At 47.0% G+C, this 20,573-nt stretch overlaps 3 protein-coding genes across 3 annotated transcripts in view; 1 reads left to right on the top strand and 2 right to left on the bottom strand.

Moving 5' to 3' along the window:
* Positions 1-499: 499 nt before the first annotated feature.
* Positions 500-5,846, bottom strand: dbt (dihydrolipoamide branched chain transacylase E2). The gene is made up of 11 exons (XM_061078000.1): positions 5,802-5,846; positions 5,010-5,145; positions 4,011-4,086; positions 3,756-3,937; positions 3,553-3,680; positions 3,204-3,447; positions 2,735-2,901; positions 2,497-2,574; positions 2,211-2,402; positions 1,592-1,663; positions 500-1,409 (listed from the first exon to the last, which is right to left on the bottom strand). Exons 1-11 carry the CDS (start codon positions 5,844-5,846, stop codon positions 1,242-1,244), a joined length of 1,488 nt encoding a protein of 495 aa, XP_060933983.1. The 3' UTR covers positions 500-1,241.
* Positions 5,847-6,429: 583 nt separating this feature from the next.
* misp (mitotic spindle positioning) lies at positions 6,430-14,998 on the top strand. Its single transcript, XM_061077785.1, has 5 exons — positions 6,430-6,468; positions 8,024-10,097; positions 11,269-11,492; positions 12,491-12,529; positions 12,983-14,998. The coding sequence occupies exons 2-5, from the start codon at positions 8,183-8,185 to the stop codon at positions 13,076-13,078; spliced, it is 2,274 nt and encodes a 757-aa protein (XP_060933768.1). The 5' UTR covers positions 6,430-6,468; positions 8,024-8,182; the 3' UTR covers positions 13,079-14,998.
* A 1,482-nt stretch (positions 14,999-16,480) lies between these two features.
* Positions 16,481-20,573, bottom strand: part of plppr3b (phospholipid phosphatase related 3b) — a 5,910-nt gene continuing 1,817 nt past the window's right edge. The window contains exons 4-7 of the mRNA XM_061078675.1: positions 20,256-20,451; positions 18,515-18,572; positions 18,073-18,246; positions 16,481-17,857 (exon numbers count right to left, since the gene is read on the bottom strand). Coding sequence (XP_060934658.1) covers positions 16,481-17,857; positions 18,073-18,246; positions 18,515-18,572; positions 20,256-20,451 — 1,805 coding nt within the window. The remainder of the gene's footprint in view (positions 17,858-18,072; positions 18,247-18,514; positions 18,573-20,255; positions 20,452-20,573) is intronic.

Raw genomic sequence — 20,573 nt, 5'->3', positions numbered from 1 at the left:
CCCAGAGCGTGAAGCGTTCTGGGTTAGGGAACAGGGTTAGTGAACAGGGTTAGGGAACAGGGTTAGTGAACAGGGTTAGGGAACAGGGGTAGTGAACAGGGTAAGGGAACAGGGTTAGTGACCAGGGTTAGGGAACAGGGTAAGTGAACAGGGTTAGTGAACAGGGTAAGGGAACAGGGTTAGTGAACAGGGTAAGGGAACAGGGTTAGTGAACAGGGTAAGGGAACAGGGTTAGTGAACAGGGTAAGGGAACAGGGTTAGGGAACAGGGTAAGGGAACAGGGTTAGTGAACAGGGTTAGGGAACAGGGTAAGGGAACAGGGTTAGGGAACAGGGTAAGGGAACAGGGTTAGTGAACAGGGTAAGGGAACAGGGTTAGGGAACAGGGTAAGGGAACAGGGTTAGTGAACAGGGTAAGGGAACAGGGTAAGGGAACAGGGCTGTGATCCAGGTCACAAGAGTTTAAACCTTTTCAGTCAAATCAGATCTCGCTGTTTCAATCAGGTTTTAAACTTTATTCACATTCATCTCTTTACATGTAGTGTCAATAAAAACAAACACAAAGCAGAAAAAACAGTTTGTAACAGACGACCAACACCAAGTGCTTTTCCCCCAGCAGCCCCCAGGGGGCACTGCAGAGGTCCAGGTGAAGAGACAGAGACACAGCTGGAGGAGGAGGAGACCAAACACTGGAGCCAAGTCCATCAGGGGACACACAGGTTACTCCACAGGGACCCACATGTTGAGGTCACTGCCCCCTGCTGGTCACAATCCTACAGCTACACTAATGTAATGTGAGCAGCAGGGACTATTGATACAGCAGCTGTTCAACACCACATCAATATCACAATAAATATATCATCAATCTGATTAGTTTCTAAAGAATCTGATCAATCACTTCTGTCCACATCTGTTTCCTGGAGGCACAGATGATGACTGTCATTAATGTCACGATTAATAACAATAACTATTATTATTATTAATGGGCGGGGTGGAAGTAGGTTCGGAATATAGTTTCTGGTCAATTTATTGCAGTTGGATTATGGAACCAGGAGTTCACTTTCACCTCTAAACTCTGCGGTTGATAAGTCATGATGAAAACACCCCCCCCCCCCCCCAGCTCAAAGGCAACGAGGAAACTATGGCCATCGAAGGTGAAGGCGTTCAGACAGATGAGGTCGGCGGGGGGGTGGGGGGGCGATCGTGCGGCGTCTCCGTCTCCCGGGGCTGATGGGAAACTCTTTACTTCAGGTCCAGCACCATGCTGGCCGGGTTCTCCAGGTACTCCTTCCACAGGTTGGAGAAGCGGCACATGGTGGCGCCGTCGATGATGCGATGATCCGCCGACCAGCTGACCGTCATGATGTGCGCCGGGACCACCTGACCGCCGCCGTCGAACCGAGGGAGAACCTGAACAGGAAGTCGGCGTGAACATAGTTATTGCTCATTGATCAGTTTGATATGATTATTAAATCAGACACTGATGTTTATCTTGTGGAGGACGCATCATTCTGTTGTCATGGTAACTGGGCTGATGAAGACCATGGCGATGGAAAGTTCAGGGACAGGAAGTGTGTCATAAGTGGACCCACCTGGATTTTCCCCAGAGCTCCGATGGCGACCTGCGTTGGAAGAATCACCGGTTTGGCGTACGTCCCCCCGATCTGACGACAGACAGAGGTCAGAGGTCAGAGGGGTCACTGCTGTGTCGTCATATAGTTGTCAATCAATCTTTCAATTTGTGTAGAGAGCAACAGAGATGGGTAGACACGCACACAGTTTTTGCTTTTGGAAAGTAACAGCCGGTTCATCCAGGAACATGAATATAAAGATCAGTTCTAAGTGTGACCATTAGAAGAGGCGGGGCCTAAACTAATCCCTTTCTTTTACACACAAGCCTTAGTGCATTGATGTGGAGAGCGTCAAAAAAATATCACTATTGATTTTATTATCTATTCATTTATTTATTTTGGGGGGGGGGGTATTTCTGGTCATTGCTAACAAATGCTAACATCCACTGTTGTAATGTGACATGTGGTCAACCTTCAATAAATAATGAAAACACTATCATCAGTTTTATTGATTACTAGTTTGTGTATCAATAATGTTTCAGTGATAAAACAGATATCTGTGATAGTTTTGGTCTCGAGCAGCAGTGTACTTGTGTGTTAGTTAAGTATCAGATTACGTTCGTTATAGAGCTGGACTCACTGATCCGATGTTGGACAGCGTGAAGGTTCCTCCGCTCAGCTCGCTGGTTCCCAGTTGACCCGCTGACCCCAGCGCCTGCAGGCGGGTCAGCTCCTGAGCGATCTCAAACACGCTGAGCAGCTGCACGTTCTTCACGTTGGGAACCAGCAGACCCTGACTCGTGTCCATCGCCAGCCCGATGTTATGAGACGCCTGAGGAACAGGAAACACCGTCATGACGCCGCAGAGGAGGTGGAGCCACAGAGCTCAGATTCATGTGTCACTGATCTACTGACTCGCACGCTACCTTGTAGGTGATGTTCTGGCAGCTGTCGTCCAGCGAGGAGTTCAGGATGGGGAAGTGAAGGAGACCAAGGGAGGCCGCCTGAGCCAATGAGAGCACAGCGTCATGGGCCTTATTTACTAACACGTGCATGTGTCTGTGAATCAGAATCTTTCTAAATGTACAGGAGCGTGTCTGCTCTCTGTAATCAGCATACTGTCGAGACATGAACCAATCAGCACCTGGTTACGTCCTGTGTTACCTTGATTAAGAAGGGCATGTAGCTGAGTTTGACCCCTCGACCTTCGGCCACTGATCTGAGTTCACCTCTCAGCGCCACCAGGCGGCTCAAATCGACCTCGTCACAGTAACCAAAGTGAGGAATCATCAGCGCCGCCGTCATGGTCTTCACCATCGCTTTGTGGAAACCTGCAGAAAATAAGATTTAGTTCAGCGACTGGAAGTCATCCCACTCGGCTCAGATTACGATCTGGGTCAAAGTCTGGACCACGTTGGTAAATGATCTGTATTTATATGATCTCCTCGAGTCTTGATGACCACTAAAAGCTCATTAACTAATAAAAATTATGATTCAATGTCTGGACTTCAGACATAATTCAAATTCAAATTTGCGTCTGGATCAAGGTCATCTACAGTCTGGGTTTAATTCAGGATTTAAGTCATCATGATAACAGTCTGGAGGTAGGTTTAATTCACTGATGACCTCTGACCTGTCAGGGGCTCTGTGACGTCCTTCCCGGTGAAGACGGGTCTGGGTGTCATGGGGGGGGGTTTGATGGCAGCCGCTGTGCTCACGGGCCTGCCGGCAGCAGCCTGGGCCGGTCCTGGAGTCTGGATCTCGTGAACCGGGGTCGGAGGTAGGATGGCTCCGGTCTGCTTGGCCAGGTAGTTGAGGATGTCCTCCTTCAGGATCCGTCCGTCCTTCCCCGTCCCCACCACCTCACTGAGCTTTATCTGAGAGGAGTCAAACCAGGACCAGGTTAGAGTTCTGCAGAGGAGGAGGATGGAATGAGGACACATTGAGGAGGACTAAGGACTGGAGACTGGAGACGGACTCACGTTGTTCTCCATGGCAAGGCGTCTCACGGCGGGGGTGGCCTGCGTCTTGTGTCCTTTGATCTCCTGGTGGGTGTGTTCTTCTCGAGCCATAGCGGGCGTCTCGACCACGTCCTCCTCCTGGATCACCTCTGAACCACAACAGACCAGTGAGTCTGGATTCCAACCCGGGTCCACTATAAAACTAGGACATGAGGTGGTCTCACCTGAGCTGGACTCGGTCTCGATGTCCACCAGCGGCTTGCCCACCAGCGCCGTGCCGTCCACCTCGTAGTAGAGTCTCTTGATGACGCCGTCGTAGCGGCTGGTGATGGTGACGGACGCCTTGTCGCTCTGAACCTCACAGATGCTGTCGAACTGAGAAACCTTATCGCCTTCCTTCACGTACCTGGAGGACAAGGACAGGTCCAGATGATGTCCCAGGGACAGTTCTATCATGGGGAGTTTCTCTCAGTACTCACCACTCCTTCACCGTCACCTCCATGATTCCCTCTCCGATGTCCGACAGTTTGAACTGGACGATGGGTCCTCGACGTGCTGAGGACAGAACGCACTACACATCAGAAGACATCATCAGAAGCTAAGCTAGCTACGTAGCATCACGCCGTCCGAGGGGCGGGTCACCAGCTCGTAGGAGACATCAGACACATCCAGGTTTTCTGTGAACTTTATGCATTTGTTTAGTTATTTCCTCATTGCGTTATCGCCAAGCACATTCAAAATATTCTGAAGCCATATTTGACAGTGTGTCTCTGATTGGACAGTGTCTCTGATTGGACAGTGTCTCTGAACCCTTGTCTGTGATTGGACGGTGTCTGTGGACAGTGGTGTGTCTCTGATTGGACAGTGTCTCTGGACCCTTGTCTGGGATTGGACAGTGTCTCTGGACCGTGGTGTGTCTGTGATTGGACAGTGTCTCTGGACAGTTGTGTGTCTCTGATTGGACAGTGGTGTGTCTCTGATTGGACGGTGTCTCTGGACAGTGGTGTGTCTCTGATTGGACAGTGTCTCTGGACCCTTGTCTCTGATTGGACAGTGTCTCTGGACAGTGGTGTGTCTCTGATTGGACAGTGGTGTGTCTCTGATTGGACAGTGTCTCTGGACAGTGGTGTGTCTCTGATTGGACAGTGTCTCTGGACAGTGGTGTGTCTCTGATTGGACAGTGTCTCTGGACAGTGGTGTGTCTCTGATTGGACGGTGTCTCTGGACAGTTGTGTGTCTGATTGGACAGTTGTGTGTCTCTGATTGGACAGTGTCTCTGGATTCTTGTCTCTGATTGGACAGTGCACAGGTGCCATGCTGCCACTTGTTAAGTGAATAAAGTTTTGTTTGAATTACAGTTTGTCAACTTCCTGATTCCTGAAAACCTGAATGTGGTTCGATGAGATGTGAGCACCGGAAGTAGACTTTCACAATAAAAGCACAGACGGTTCCAGAGGACCCGTGCGGACCGGACTCACCCACGGTCGCGTGCAGCTTCCGGCAGCTGAACGTCCACTCGTCTCGGTCACGTGGGGCCGCGAGCAGCGGCAGCACGCGCTGCGACCGGAGGCTCTGCAGCCGGAAGCACCTCGCGCCGCGGTACTGATGAGTCAGCTGACCGGAAGACAACCACAGGAACACGTTATTAACACAGGTAGAGTCATGTACATCACTGACGTCACTGATGACCTACGCTGCGTTCCCGACAACTCGGATATTCCAACTTCCAGTCATCCCGGGGCCCGGTGATGACGCTCCGTGACCTCCGGGCAGGTGAAGTGGCCCCGGGTCACAGGTTCGAGCCCCGGCTGTGAGCTGCCCACTGCACGGTTAGAAGAAGGAGGCGGAAGATCCGAGTTGCCCTGAACGCAACTCGGATCTTCCCAGTTCCGGGCCAGTCTCTCCTGCAGGTGGTCAGGGTTAGCATGTCTATGAGGGTTAGCATGTAGCATGTAGCCGCTGTTTGACCCTGTGTTGTTGTTGACTGTCTCTTGTTTCTATTGTTTCTCATTGATGTTAAACTCAACTTTCCCGCCTTGAATCAATAAAGTTTGTTTTCATCTGCAGTATGCTAACTGATGCTAGCACCCAGTGTTAGCGTGTACATTTAGTCTGTATCTCAAGCAGTAAGCGCTAGCACCGGAGGTAGCAGGGCAGCTAGCAGGCTACGCTAGCAGGTTCCGGTAGGAGGACATGTCTTCACCCATGTCCTCCTACCGGAAGTCTGTCTCTGGAGCGGGTTAGGGTTAGCTTAGCGTGGATGTCCTCACCAGCCGTCTGAGCGCACTGAACGAGCCTCTGGTCACCGCCGCCATCTTTCCTCTCTGTGCGCGTCACAGCCTCACGCCCCAGCCACAGACCAATCAGCGCACACGCTTCTTCTTCTGTTACGTCAGCAGTACACATGACGTAACGACGCCACCGGGCGGTCAGTGGAGGAACAACAGAAACACCATTTCAACTTTCTTTTAATTTGTTGACTTAAATCAAGAGTTTAATTATAAAATAACTAAATACATCAAAAGATGTATATGATTTAATGAAATTCAAATGTATTTATAGTAAGACCACTAATACTGATATATAATTTATATAATTAATTTAAAAATTGATTCTATAAATTAAATCATTTTACATTGACTTCAGTGCCATGAACCCGTTTTCTAATCTGATATTGACCTCAACTATAAATAAATTGAAATAAATGTATATAAACACTTCATATAAATGATATTGACTTGTGTGTGTGTGTGTCTGTGTGATTGTGTGTGTGGGTGTGGGCGTGTATGTGTCTGTGTGTGTGGGTTGATGTGTGTGTGTGCGTGTCAGATGGGCGTGGTCAGTGTGATGGGTGGGGCCTCAGATGAGATGATAGACTGATAGATGAACTTTGTCAGTTGTTGCTCAGACAGTTTTTGCTGCAGCAGGAAACTGAAGGTAAGAGAATCATGTTCAATAATCAACTGTTTTAATTACATGAGCAACTTTTAACAATGCAAAACAAAAATTTATAATATTTGACCTCTGACTTCAATACACATATATGATGAAAGTGATCGGCTGCTCTTTTTTAATTTTACACTATATCTTAAATGTAATTTTCAATGTAACAGTCTTAGTAAAGTTCCTGCTTTTGATTTCACTACAAACACCAAATCTTTTATTTAAAATCTTAAGAGTTCATGGTCCCTGACATCAGAGCAGTCACATGATCTGTGATGTCATCAGCAATCCAGTAAACGGCCTTACGTAAGAAGAACTAATCTAACGTTCTCCAGGGCTAACACGGTTTGTCCTGTATGTGGCGCTGTTCAGATTCACTGATGTGTGTGCGTGTTGGTGTGTGTGTGTGCGTGTTTGTGTGTGTGTGTGTGTGTATATGTGTATGTGTGTGTGTGTGTTTTATCAGCACAACAACAGACTGACCTATCAGAGACTAACAGTCTGAACTAAAACGATTGAGACACAAAAACCGGAAACTGACGTTTTGGACTTTGTCCGTGTTTTATGTTAAATGTTAAATGTTACTCATGATCTGTCACATGATACATATCACACGTCCATATTTCCTTAGTGTGTCTCAGGAAATATCTGCAGCTTTAGTTTATGAATCGAGCAGCAGATTCTTATCAGTAACTAGGCTTAGGGTTAGTTACAAACCATTGAGCACTCACATGATTTACTCAAGTTAAATTAAGTAGAGAACTTGAGTAAATGTACTTAGTTACTTTCCACTCCAGTTACTTAGAGAGGTTCTATCTCTATGACATTGTCTGAACCTTGTTAAGATTCATGTAGATTTAAGGGTCATCAGTGATTTAAAGTTTCAGTCATTTAAAATACAGATGTGATAATAAAGTGAATCCAGCTGTTCAGTCACATGATCTGAGTGAACTTCCTGTGTCATCACCGATCGATCAGCTCTGGTAAATCTTTACTAATGTTTCTGTCAGTCAGAGCTTCATTCACCATCAATGAGTCTGAATTGAAGGAGGTTTTAAAAACTCTTAATCCCATGATGCTTTGCAAAGGCCCTCAGAAAAGAACTCATTACTTAACCAGCTCACGTGTAAAACAACATCATCCAGAGTTCATAAGATCCTGTGCTTGATGCTGCTGTTTCCATAGAAACCAGTGACCTGTCCTCACCGCCGTTTCAAGACTCACAAACCGCTTTCCATGGAAACCAGCCTGTGGTCTTAGCTGTTTCCATAGAAACCAACGAGTGCTCGCTGCTGTTCTCATACTAACCAACTCATCCTCTCAAATGTTGCCATAGTAACTAGCTCAACTTCCATAAGATTGGATTCAATTTATTTTATTTTTGTAAATCACAGCGGATTTGGGGGATCGGGGGTGAATTCTCATCTCTGTCAAACTAATTGTTATAATGAAACAAGATGTAATGATGCTAATGATAATAATTTTATGAATATTATTTGAATTCATTGTTTATCATCTTGTAACCATCCTATCTATTGTTGTTTTAAAGAATGATCATCAGCATGAATTGACTCTTCAGTTCTGGCCGCCATCTTTGTCCATCAAAATCATCACCCTCCGTCTCCACAGCGCCCCCTACAGCTCCTCCTCTAGCTCCTCCTCTTGCAGCTCCTCCTCTAGCTCCTCCTCTGCAGCTCCTCCTTCAGCCATGGATAGCACCCCGAGGAGGTGGAGTCTGAAGCCCCTGTCACCCCTGCTGCAACCCTCAGACCTGCGGACCATTGCTGGCCCCGCCCCCGGTGACGCCCCTGACCTGGACAGTCCAGTCGTCAGCTCAGACAACATCTCCGTCACTAGCAGCCACTCGGTGGTCTGCGCTTCCCAGCAGGACGACGGGTTCCCGGACGGAGGGAGCCTCAGTGACGAGTGGCAGCCCAGCGGCCCCAGCGGCCCCAGCAGCCCCAGCAGCGGTTCAGGCTCTCACTGTGGCTTCTACTCCTTCGTTGAGGATCCATCGAGTCAAGAAGCAGAGCTCAACGAAGCCTGGATGGTTTCACCACAGCGGCAGGCTCAGCTGCTCACCTTGAGGGAAGAGAAAGGATTCAAACTACAGACCTACACCAGCAGCAGGAAGCCAGAGAGCCTATTCTCAGAGAGCGAAGAAGACTCACAGTACAAAGTGGATCCAGAGAATGTCATCGAAGTGGGGGGGGAGGAAGAGGAGAAGCAGCTCCGCAAGGAGATCATTCACAGCCAAGCACTAAAGAAGAGCCCAATGTTCAAAGATCCGCTGCATGTTCTGGAGAATCTGGATCTGAGCAGATCCACAAACCAACTGATAGATGGTTTCAGTTTGAGCTATAGTCCTGTGAGCTGCAGGCCAGAACCTCCTAAACCAGCTGAATCTGAGGCGGTCAACAAGGAGCAGATCAACTTCAGTGCTGTGCGACAACAGTTCCTGAAGATGGAGCAGGACCTGTTGAAACCCGTCCTCAACCCTCTCAAGTCCTCAGCAATACACCTGAATCCATCTTTTCAGCAAGATCCTGATGTGTTCTTGTCTCGGCAGGTGGAGACCTTCGACAGTGTGAAGGTGAGTGAAGATACAGATCAGTTTAAGCCATCAGAAGAATATGAGACCTACCCAGAAAGGAAGGAGACAGGTTCCCAGATTGAGGAAAGTCGGAGGAGGAAGAGCAGTGTGTCTGATGACCTGGCCTCTGGCCTGGAGCAGCTGTTGGTGGAGGTGGGCGGCGGATACACCAGTGATGAAGGCATGTTCAATGACAACACAACGCATGAAAACATCGGCTGCAAGTCCACAGCTGAGTCTGAGACTCCAATTGAAAGGGAAATCCGATTAGTTCAGGAACGCGAGGAGGACCTGCGGCATTCTCGTGGCCTGAAGCCCGCTGACAGCAAGAAAGAGATAGTCGAGATCAAAACCAAACGTTTACAGTCATCGCTCACACCGATCAAAGCTAAAGAAAAGACTTGTATGAGCTCCATTATTCAGCAAGACATTCAGAAGGAGATCGAGACTAGTGAGGAAACTCCGCAGCAGGGAGGGATCCGGGGACAACACAACCCAGATGTTCCACAGCAGCTTGAGGAGGTAAAGTGCTACATTGACCAACAAGACACAGACAGGCGGGCAGAGGAAAGACCTGCGTCTGTGTCTGGAGAGACAGATGTCCTCTTGTCTCCCTGCTGTCCTCATAGACACCCTGAAAAACCCCATGTGTCCATCACTCAAGATAATTCAGCCTTCACCTCCTTCACTGTGAGGGACTTGATTGTCCAAGGGTCAAGACATTTGGACCAGGATCCAATTACTCCATCACACCCCTCCTTGCCCTCCTCCCCAGCACTGACACCTCAGCATCAACTGACCTGGACCGTGCCTCAATCTTGGAGGGAGAACCTGGAGTCCACTGGCCTGCAGTCCAGAGGACAAGGAGCTCCAGGTTTCATAGAGATGGAGATCGAGGAGACCCTGAGACGGGAACAGGAGCTGAGGGAGTCAAGGGAGAAAACCAACCATCAGCTCTTCTCTCCAGCTCCTGGGCTGGAACAGCCGACCAAGCTGGCTGTCAGTCAGTTCCACCCTTCTGCAGATACAGGTATGTGGTTCTAGTGAAGGTCTGATTACAACCCAGGAAAATGCATCTGATTCCACAGGAGAGGAGCCTGAAGGTTCTACCTCCTGTCAGTGCCTTTCATTGGAGTGAATACTTGCTCTTGATTCATTCGATCACTTTGGACTCGGGATTAAGTGAAAGATTATATTTATGTGCTGACCCAGAATTTTGAACATTTTCTAACGACTTTATTGTTCTAGTTTATTTGTGCTGAACAGTAACTGTAGCACCTCCTGCCTGAGGATCCCATCTACAACAGGTAGAAGGAAAGTTTACACCCAAATGTCTGCAATGTATAAACATATATAAAAGTACAGCCAGAAGCTAGTTAGCTTAGTTGAGCATAAAGACGGAAAACATAGAGTGTAGATCACCTTATCTGATTTCTGGTCTCGTGTGTGAGACAATGAGTAACTTAACGAGGGTTCGAGCTGATGATTAACTGGATCAGAGCAGCGACCTTCAAACAGGAAACTACAGAAAACCAACGTAACACAACCTGAGTGTTGATCCCATGAGAGTCCGATGATTTGATCAAAGATGAGGCGATGAATAAATATTGAGTTTATCTTCAGTTCATTCGACTGAAAATATGATTCTTTCATCTGCATGAAGACGTTATCTCACATCAGGATTAAAGGGCAGGTTCATGTTTTCTGTCACTTTCAAGTCAATTGAATATGTTGAAATTAGAGAGAGAGAGAGAGAGAGAGAGAGAGAGAGAGAGAGAGAGAGAGAGAGAGAGAGAGAGAGAGAGAGAGAGAGAGAGAGAGAGAGAGAGAGAGAGAGAGAGAGAGAGAGAGAGACAAACAGACAGAGAGAGAGACAGACAGAGACAGAGAAACAGAGACAGAGAGACAGAGAGACAGAGAGACAGAGAGACAGAGAGACAGAGAGAGAGAGAGAGAGAGAGAGAGAGAGAGAGAGAGAGAGAGAGAGAGAGAGAGAGAGAGAGAGAGACAAACAGACAGAGAGAGAGAGAGACAGACAGAGACAGAGAAACAGAGACAGAGAGACAGAGAGACAGAGAGACAGAGAGACAGAGAGACAGAGAGACAGAGAGAGAGAGAGAGAGAGAGAGAGTTTCCCATGACAGCAGGGACGATCGAATGACGTCACTCATGATGTCATCTTTCTTCCTGTTGTGTTACAGGTAAACCCGTCCGTCTGTGCTCCTCCTCACCTTGTCCCCCTGTCCGTCTTTCGTCCATCTCCTTTATCACTGCCCAGCCCTGGACCCCCCCCACTCCCCGCTCCTCCCCCTCCTCCCCGGCGGTGGCCCCTTCGGGACCCCCTCCTCTGGGGGGGGGGCTCACACAGACCCTGCTGCAGAACCTGGAGGACAGACGAGTGAAGCTGAAGCTGGAGGAGGGCTCAGTGAGTTCAGAACAAGGCTTTTTGTTTTGGAGATTTTTTATCCTGTCAGTGATATTTCAAAATAAAGCCCGGGGGTCTCATTTATATCATATATCATAAAAGTGTAGATATAAAACCGTAAGCACACACACCTGAACACAATGTTCACTTTATAAATCACAGTCCAGCTGGACACGTTCCCACTGGATCTGTCTCTTACTCCTCTACACGCCCACTTTCAACCATAAATGGTCAATGCAAAGCACCTCATGAATATTAAATGATGCTGCTGACCAATGGGCTTCCACCGTGAGTCCTGACGGAGTCAGGGCGTCAAGATGAGAAGAGGAAGAGAAACTGACACTGACATGAGGTGTTCTCCTCCTCCTCATCACCTTCACTGCTGAACACACCAACCATCGCGTGAACTATTATGATGAAGTGGATCAATAATCGGCTTCAGTTCAACACCTCACATCTGCATCGTCACTTTCCCGTCTCCAAACGTTCTTACGCATCAGTCAGAGTTTGCGTGGCACATTTTTCGTTAAGTTTGTGTTTATAAATCCCAACGTTTGCGTGAGAAGTGGCGTCCACACGGTTCAGGCCCGGTTGTGCGTACCAACGGTTATGAATGAGACCCCTGGTCTCCGACCAGTGTTTCTATGGCAACAGTTTCACATTCATGAAGTATAACTAAATGATGAATATATTTTAATATGACTCAGCAGATATTCAATCAATCAATGAATCAGCTCAGTTATGATGACATCATGTTGTCAAAGTTTCCACTGAAAGTCAACAGGCTACAGCTGTTTAACACAAAAGTGCTTTTTATTAATCAAATAAAGAAACTTTCAGAAGAATTTTCAAATTTTATCTCAGTAGAAAAAATAAGTAAATTGTCTGAGTCGATTGCATGCTGCATTTTTTTATGTGAAATGTTTCCATCCAGCTCAGTCACTTAAATCTTCTCTGGCTTTAATGAGGAGGAACTAATCTCCCTGTTTGTGTGTCAGTACGCAGGAATCCAGCCGACTGACCACGTGAACCATGAGGTACGATCACGTTTACTTTAAGTGACGTCTGATGTCTGTGGCGTCCAATGACTCCAACCTTTCACTGGTTATCACTTGTTTCCCCCTGATTCTTGTCTGTAAACTAAGCTAACTGTTTCACCCTGCTTGCTGTCTCTATGCTAAGATACCTCATTGTCTCAAATCTTTATGATGAATTCAGTTAGCTGTTTCCCATGCTCTCTTCATGCTAAACTCAGCTAGCTGTAACTTTTCTCTAAATGTTGAACTGGTCCTTAAATATATTCAAACCTCTTCTTCTTTTTCTTCTTCTTCAACCAAAGTTCTTACCTGAGACACGTGGCTCAGAAAATAAATACATCAGACTTTGTCTATAATTTCCAAAAGTCGAGCATATCTTCTCTCTGTCTCTTTATCTCTGTCTCCTGGTATCTTCGTCTCGTTGACTCTTTGTGTCTTCATGTCTCTCCTCAGGTCGTTGAGTCGACTCGTGTCATTCTACATAAAAACCAGCGAGCTATGCGATGGGAGGCCGGAGTCTTTACCAACCAGAAGGACCAGCAGGACTAGATCCAGGAACAGGATATGAAGTGGGACTTTCAAATCGTTTAAAACTGTAGCTCTGTCCAAATCCAGGAGCCGCATCCTTTGCCGGGTGCATTCGTAGACCGATCGAGTCACATGGTGCGACTAGACTGTCCCAATTGGAAGGCTCCTCCAAACGTGTCCTTGCTACCCGAGCAACCGGGTGGATCCTTCCCAGCTCAACCAATCCCAGGATTCATAGCACTTCAGTGAAGGTTAATTGTAAACTGTTTCTTAAAGAGGTGATGGCAGAAACCATCAGGAGACTTTATCTTTCAATTTAAATACTCAACAGCTATCAGATCCACCACAGGACGTCAGTGTAGACCTGGTCCACCACAGGACGTCAGTGTAGACCTGGTCCACCACAGGAAGTCAGTGTAGACCTGGTCCACCACAGGACGTCAGTGTAGACCTGGTCCACCACAGGACGTCAGTGTAGACCTGGTCCACCACAGGACGTCAGTGTAGACCTGATCCACCACAGGACGTCAGTGTAGACCTGATCCACCACAGGACGTCAGTGTAGACCTGGTCCACCACAGGACGTCAGTGAAGACCTGATCCACCACAGGACGTCAGTGTAGACCTGGTCCACCACAGGACGTCAGTGTAGACCTGATCCACCACAGGATGCAGCCGCTGAATTGAGACACAGTCCACAACACTCCAACAGGAGAGGCTGCTCCTGATTGGTCCTTTAAGATGACGTCTCCTGTCATTCAATCAGTAGAGACAAAAAAAATTGTTTTGAAAAAGATTAAAAACTGAATAGATATAATAATACTGAATGAAGCTTTACCTGTCTCTACCTGTCTGTCTCTACCTGTCTGTCTCTATCTGTCTGTCTCTATCTGTCTTTACCTGTCTACCTGTCTCTACCTGTCTGTCTCTACCTGTCTGTCTGTCTCTACCTGTCTGTCTCTACCTGTCTGTCTGTCTCTACCTGTCTGTCTCTATCTGTCTTTACCTGTCTACCTGTCTGTCTGTCTCTACCTGTCTGTCTCTACCTGTCTGTCTCTACCTGTCTGTCTGTCTCTACCTGTCTCTACCTGTCTGTCTCTACCTGTCTGTCTGTCTCTACCTGTCTGTCTGTCTCTACCTGTCTGTCTCTATCTGTCTGTCTCTACCTGTCTACCTGCCCCAAATTTGTTAAATACAACAAATGTGGTGATTAATACAGAAGAAAACATATCTGTTTATGTCTCTCCTGACATTAACACTTGGTCACTGTACTCTATAGTTTTCTTTTTTAGCTGAAACAAAGTTCTCAGTCAACTTCGTTCATTGTTCTTTGGGATTTCCTAAACATCGGATTAATCGGATTCTTGTCACTGAGCTACGAGACGAAGACAGAGTGCGACCTGATGTCTGCGTTTCTTTGACTCCGCCCTGCAGCTGCCGGCAGATCACATGACGCCTCAGTCAACCAGGTTGTAAAGTCCGTGTGTAAAGGAGCTGCTCGCAGGTCTTTCATCTCTCAGCTCTCATTGGTCAGTTCACCCAGATGCCCCGTGAAAACCCCGTGGAGGAAGAAGAGAATCTGAGGCTGAAACGACTAAGATGTTTTTCATTTAACAGCCAATAATAAAGTATGGAAGCCTGGTAGTACAATGTGAGAAATATGTTATGATTTGATACTATACAAATAAAATTTAATTGGATTGAAATATGAAGTCATCCACATTTTGCGACATGATAACAACAATAAAAAACAGTTCACTTTCTGTCAAATGTTCAAACACGATAACAAATGAAGAACGTTTTTAAAGTTGTGAATTGATTTGAACCAAAGAAACAAGTTATAAAAGAAAATGTCAACAATTCATTTTGTAGCTTTAAACTGGAGCTTGTTTTAGAACAATAAAGTTTCATTTGAAGTATTTGAATAAACATGATACAATATTCTGCTGAACATTATTCTGAACACTTCACAAACAGAAACACTGAATTACTTCATGTTGAAGGATGTCATGTCGAAGAAGTAGGAATTTTTTATTGTTCATCAGACGACCAAGAGCATGCAGTATCCATCCTGTTTATTTTTCAAAGCAGCACATTTTTCTTTTTAACATTTCCCGTCACATCATTAACAGAAACATGCTTTTTACATTCAGCTTCGTTTGAGTTTTCATGAATAAAAAAAGAGATGATGAGGATATCGAGCCGTCGACGTGCAACAACACAAACACAGTAACAACACAGACACAATCATCAGCCTCAGATTTACAGATACACTCGTTTAGTTTCAGGTCACTGTGGGATCTTCTAATATTACATCCAAACATGACTTTTATTCTGAAAGGTTTGACTTTGTGCTCAAAACATTTTGAACAAATTACAACTTCAGGTCTTTTTTAATAAACGTGGTTTTAAAACTTCATCAAAGTTTTTGTATCTTTTGCAGATTCACAAGTCAATATTTTTCAATCTTAGGTTTTTGTTACTAACATAGAAATTTGTCATCAGAGAAACTTCTATGCGGATGACACTAACTTGTATTTATGAGTTTAAATGCCTATTTAAGATATATTTGTAACAAAGACATGGAACTTTAAAATCATGGAATGTACTTTAAATTCTGAATATCATTATTTAGATATATATTTAATCTCATGTTGGTCCATTTTTCATAAATACAAACATTCACAGTGAAGCGCAGCCTCGACCAACCACAGAGCAGCACACAAACAAACCAACATGCTGAGAATCACTAGAGCAACCAAACTATCATAACACAACACACTCATCCAGGTAATATACAGTCAGTGTCACACCGCCACCACGTCCTGATGTTAGAAAGCAGTGGGCGGAGTCTTGATACCAACCACAGTGTCTTCACTGCACGTTTCAGGTTATTGAAAAACGAGTTGCCCTGGAAACTGTCCAGCTTCCTGCTCGGAGACGCGACTCTGTGGACGGTCGTCTCGCCGATAAACTCACAGCTGTGGTAATGCTAATGTTAAGTCGGGGTAAGTAAACGAGTAGCCACAGAACGTTAGCGCCTGTGTGTGATGCTAACGTTCCCTTATTCAAGAAGTTCAACCGTATCAGGCTAATTTACAGCCTCACCCTAGAACCTCACCCTAGAACCTCACCCTAGAACCTCACCCTAGAACCCCATCCTACACACCCCTCCAACTCTCCGTCATGAGTCTGTTTCTGATTTAACTTATTCGTTGAACTAGTTTTTTTTCTTGTATTCTGTGTGACGTGTGACAACTGAATGTTTCATTATTATTATAACGTTTACAGTGCCTCTGATGGACGACAGTGGACAAAAATCAGGATTGATGGACACACTTGAACCTCCGAGCATCACTGAGTAGGTTCTTCACTGTTAGTGACCAGTTTTAAAATAAGGCTTTTATTTTGAAGGGTAAGAGACTAATCCTTGAACCTCCGTCCCTGCAAACTCTTATAATAGTTTTCCTGGTCACTCTGGTTACGAATCTCTCGATCCAGCAGGACTAGAGCCGTCTTGCGTCTCATGTCGATCTTTGCCTCCACCGACATGTCCTCCTGGGAGTGAGAGGGGGGCAGGGGGGGGCTGAGGGTGGCGCACCTCGAGGTGGATCGGCGTGGCCGGAAGCTGCTGTTGTGTGCGACCGAGTCTCCTCGGTTCAGGCTGTTAAGGTCGTAGGTTTCCCGCGAGTCGCCCCCATTGGCTGCCCCCGCCAACTCCCACGGGTTACCATTACCTGTGAGGGCTGGGGCCTGAAGAGGGGGCAGGGCCTGGACAACAGGATGGTGGGGGGCATGGGCATCCACTGTGACGATACCCGACCCCTCCCGCTGCTGCTCACAGGCGGGGCGGTAGTGCGGTGAGTTGGTTGTGGAGGAGGCACCGGAGCAGGTGGAGGTGGTCTCAGAGGACTTCTCCCCGGAGGAGGGGAGGAGTCCCTGCTGCTTGGACATGGCGATGACCTGCATGAGTCGTGGCTGGTTCGTAGCAGCACGGGCCGGCCCCTCCCCACTCGTCTTCTCCCGGATAGCGAGCCACTTGGCGCGGGTCAGGGCGCTCTTTGGCGACACAGGTGGGGGTCCTGCTTCAGGAATCTGTGGTGGTCTGGGAGTTGCCACAGCTTTGGCGCCCCCTTGAGGTGGAGTAGGGTTTTGACTGGAAGCTGACCTCCCTGACTGCACCACGGATTGGTAGATAGGAACCCGAGACCCCCCATCGTCAGTCCCTTCAAAGCCCACATCCGAGCCGTCCTCCCCGGCCTCGCGCTCCGCCTCGTCCCGAACGCTCAGGCCTCTCATCTCCATCGACTTCTGCTTCCACTCCGACACCAGCTGCTGCGAACGCATTGGATCCATGGGAACCTGCACGGCCTTCAGACGCCGCTGCACCGGCTGCACTGGTTGAACCGGCTGAACCGGGTCCTCTGGTCTCTCGTTGGCACCCAAGACCCCGTTGAGGCTCATGCTGGCCCTCGGCAGCGTGTGACTGAAGGTCAACATGTTCTCTTTCCCCATCGGGCTCCGAGGAGCCAGCAGCTCCACGTCCACGCTGGCCCTCTTCAGGCTCCCCATGGAGGCCTCCTCTCCCTGCAGGGGCCCCAGGCCCTCCAGCCGGTCTATGGGGGGTGGGCCGGCCGCAATTTCATCGTTACTTTCCGAGGCGGAGGCGGGTCCCTTGTTATAGACGGACTCGTGTCCTCGCTCTGTCAGCGCTCGAAGAGGGTCTTCCTTTGGAGGTTGGGGGGGCAGGGGTGGAGTGTTGTCATCAGACGACTTGAAGTTAGCCACAGCGTGGACGGCCTGAAGGACGGAAAAATAAAATAGTGACTTAAGGACGAGGGAAAGTAAAACCATAAAACATTGGTGGAAAGTAACTACACCCAAAAAATGTTTTTATTAGCGGATGTTTGTTTAACGTTGTGTGGTCATTGTTACTGTGAAGGTTTGCGTGTTTAACGTGTACTGTCGTCATGACAACAGACAAGGCAAGTATCATGAACAGGAAGTGATCTCACCAAGTAGGTGGCGACAAAGGCTCCGATGAGGAAGCCGACGTAGACGTCGATGGGATGACTGCGATGCTGCGTGATCTGCGTCAGACCTGCTAACGCTGCGCTGATGGCGAAGGCGAAGACGAGGACGGGTTTGAGCAGCTTTGTGCTGTCGGAGATGGTCGAGTTAAAATACATCTGACAGAGAGACAGAGAGAGAGAGAGAGAGAGAGAGAGAGAGAGAGAGAGAGAGAGAGAGAGAGACTGATCACAGATCAATAACACATCAATTATCTCATTATAATTACATTTAGTGATCAAGTCTCATATTTAGGTTTCCATATTCATTATTGATTATAATGTTGTTTATTGATTACTGTATTGTTGATTATCGATTATGAAGATTTTCCAAATAAAGGGTCTGTTGTGTGAAAGTTTGTCAATGATGTGATCAAACTTTACTCACTGACACATAAACAGCAGCAAAGGCAGAAAGAGTTGCATGCTGGGAAGGAAACGTCTTCCTGTTGGAGAGAGAGACAGAAAGAGAGAGAGATTGTTTCGATTTTTTAAAAGGTCACTTTATTCTATCAATCTGGAATTTACACAAACAAACATTCTTAAAATAGTTTAAAAACAAATCCTCCATCAGATTTACTCCACTGAAGAAACAGAGTTGATTCCGATGCTTTTCCATTCTCAAGGCTCATGTCCCAGCATGCAGTTCATCTAGAGAGTTCAGTATCTAGAGCTGCATCGGAGTCGGCAGCCACCTGAGGAGGATCAGCATAGACCTAACCCTAACCCTAATCAGGGACCCTCTATTCTAACCCTAACCATAGGACCCCTTGCCTAAACCTAACCTTTAACCCCTGAGCAGGGCAATTCATCTGTAATTACCTCACCCAACTACTTTGTTGTTGAGACCAAACGAAGACTCCACACCAGTTGGTTTGAAAAGCTTTCATTTTGGAAGTGTATAAAATAGGAAGAAAGAATACCCTGAAATGCCCCACCCAACTTGGTGTAGTATGGTTATGTAGCGGACAGAAAATCCCAAATATTATGTAACTGGAGCTATTAATCTGGAAAAGTATAGTGATGGGTTGAGAGTGTAATGGAAAACTGTGATGCCAAGGAACTGGGAAATTCTGCAAAGGGGAGGAGCTAGATGGGATATAAAAATGTGTGCGATGCCCCATCTGTTCTCAGTCCACCGGAGACGGAGCAGGGACACAAGCTCTCACAGAGAACCACCATGGGGAGAACATACGACTTCATTCTAACTGACACACTTACCTGCCCTTGCCTGAAGAAGAAACAATAATTTCGAAACGTCGCGACAGGGCTTCCAGACTAAACCAAAATTGACCTATTACTTACCTGACTTACCTGACTAAGCCTCGAACCCTCCCTCGGACGAGCGGAGAGACTCAAGCATAAAAAATGTATATTTATAAATAGTTTGTTTGATATAAATAGTCCACGTACCTGTAATCACAGCGTGTAATAACTACATTATTGTTAGTTTAAGAGCACAGGACCTGTGACAAATGGGGACCAGGGAGCCCCCTGGAGGAAGGAGCCTGCACCTACCGCCACCTTTCAAAGGAGGCGGATTATTTTCCCCTAACACTAACCCTAACTATAACACTAACACTAACCCTAACCATAACACTAACACTAACCCTAACCATAACACTAACACTAACCCTAACCATAACACTAACACTAACCCTAACCATAACACTAACACTAACCCTAACCATAACACTAACACTAACCCTAACCATAACACTAACACTAACCCTAACCATAACACTAACACTAACCCTAACCATAACACTAATACTAACCCTAACCATAACACTAACACTAACACTAACACTAACACTAACACTAACACTAACCCTAACCATAACACTAACACTAACCCTAACCATAACACTAACACTAACCCTAACCATAACACTAACACTAACCCTAACCATAACACTAACACTAACACTAACACTAACCCTAACCATAACACTAACACTAACCCTAACCATAACACTAACACTAACCCTAAGAATGCCCGACTGCCGAGGCCTCAACCTGAACCGACCGGAACTAACACGAAAAACCACAAACTAAACTACGACTTGTCTTCAGCTCAGGCAGCCGTCACGTCATCTTTTGGTTTTTAGCTCATGACAGAGACTGACCTGGCGGCCATGATGGCGTGCTGGTCGTGTCCGGAGCAGATGTCTTTGGTGACGTACGGGTTCTTGTCACATGACACTCCGGCCTGAGTGTAGTTGGGTTTACAGACGGTGAGGAAGAAGGGGGCGTGGTAACCTGTCGACAGCTGGATGACATCAGTGACCAGAGCGGTCGCACAAAGACCAAACACATGCACACCTGGAGAGAGAGAGATAGAAGGGTGGGGGTCGGTGTAGGTCTTACACAGCGTGGGGTGCAGGTGGAGCTGGTGGTGCAGGTGAAGCTGGTGAAACGTGTGGTTCAGGTGTAGCAGGTGGAGC

This window comes from Limanda limanda, chromosome 9, assembly GCF_963576545.1.
Source record: "Limanda limanda chromosome 9, fLimLim1.1, whole genome shotgun sequence".
NCBI lineage: Eukaryota > Metazoa > Chordata > Actinopteri > Pleuronectiformes > Pleuronectidae > Limanda > Limanda limanda.
This window is presented reverse-complemented; position numbering and strand designations above follow the sequence as displayed.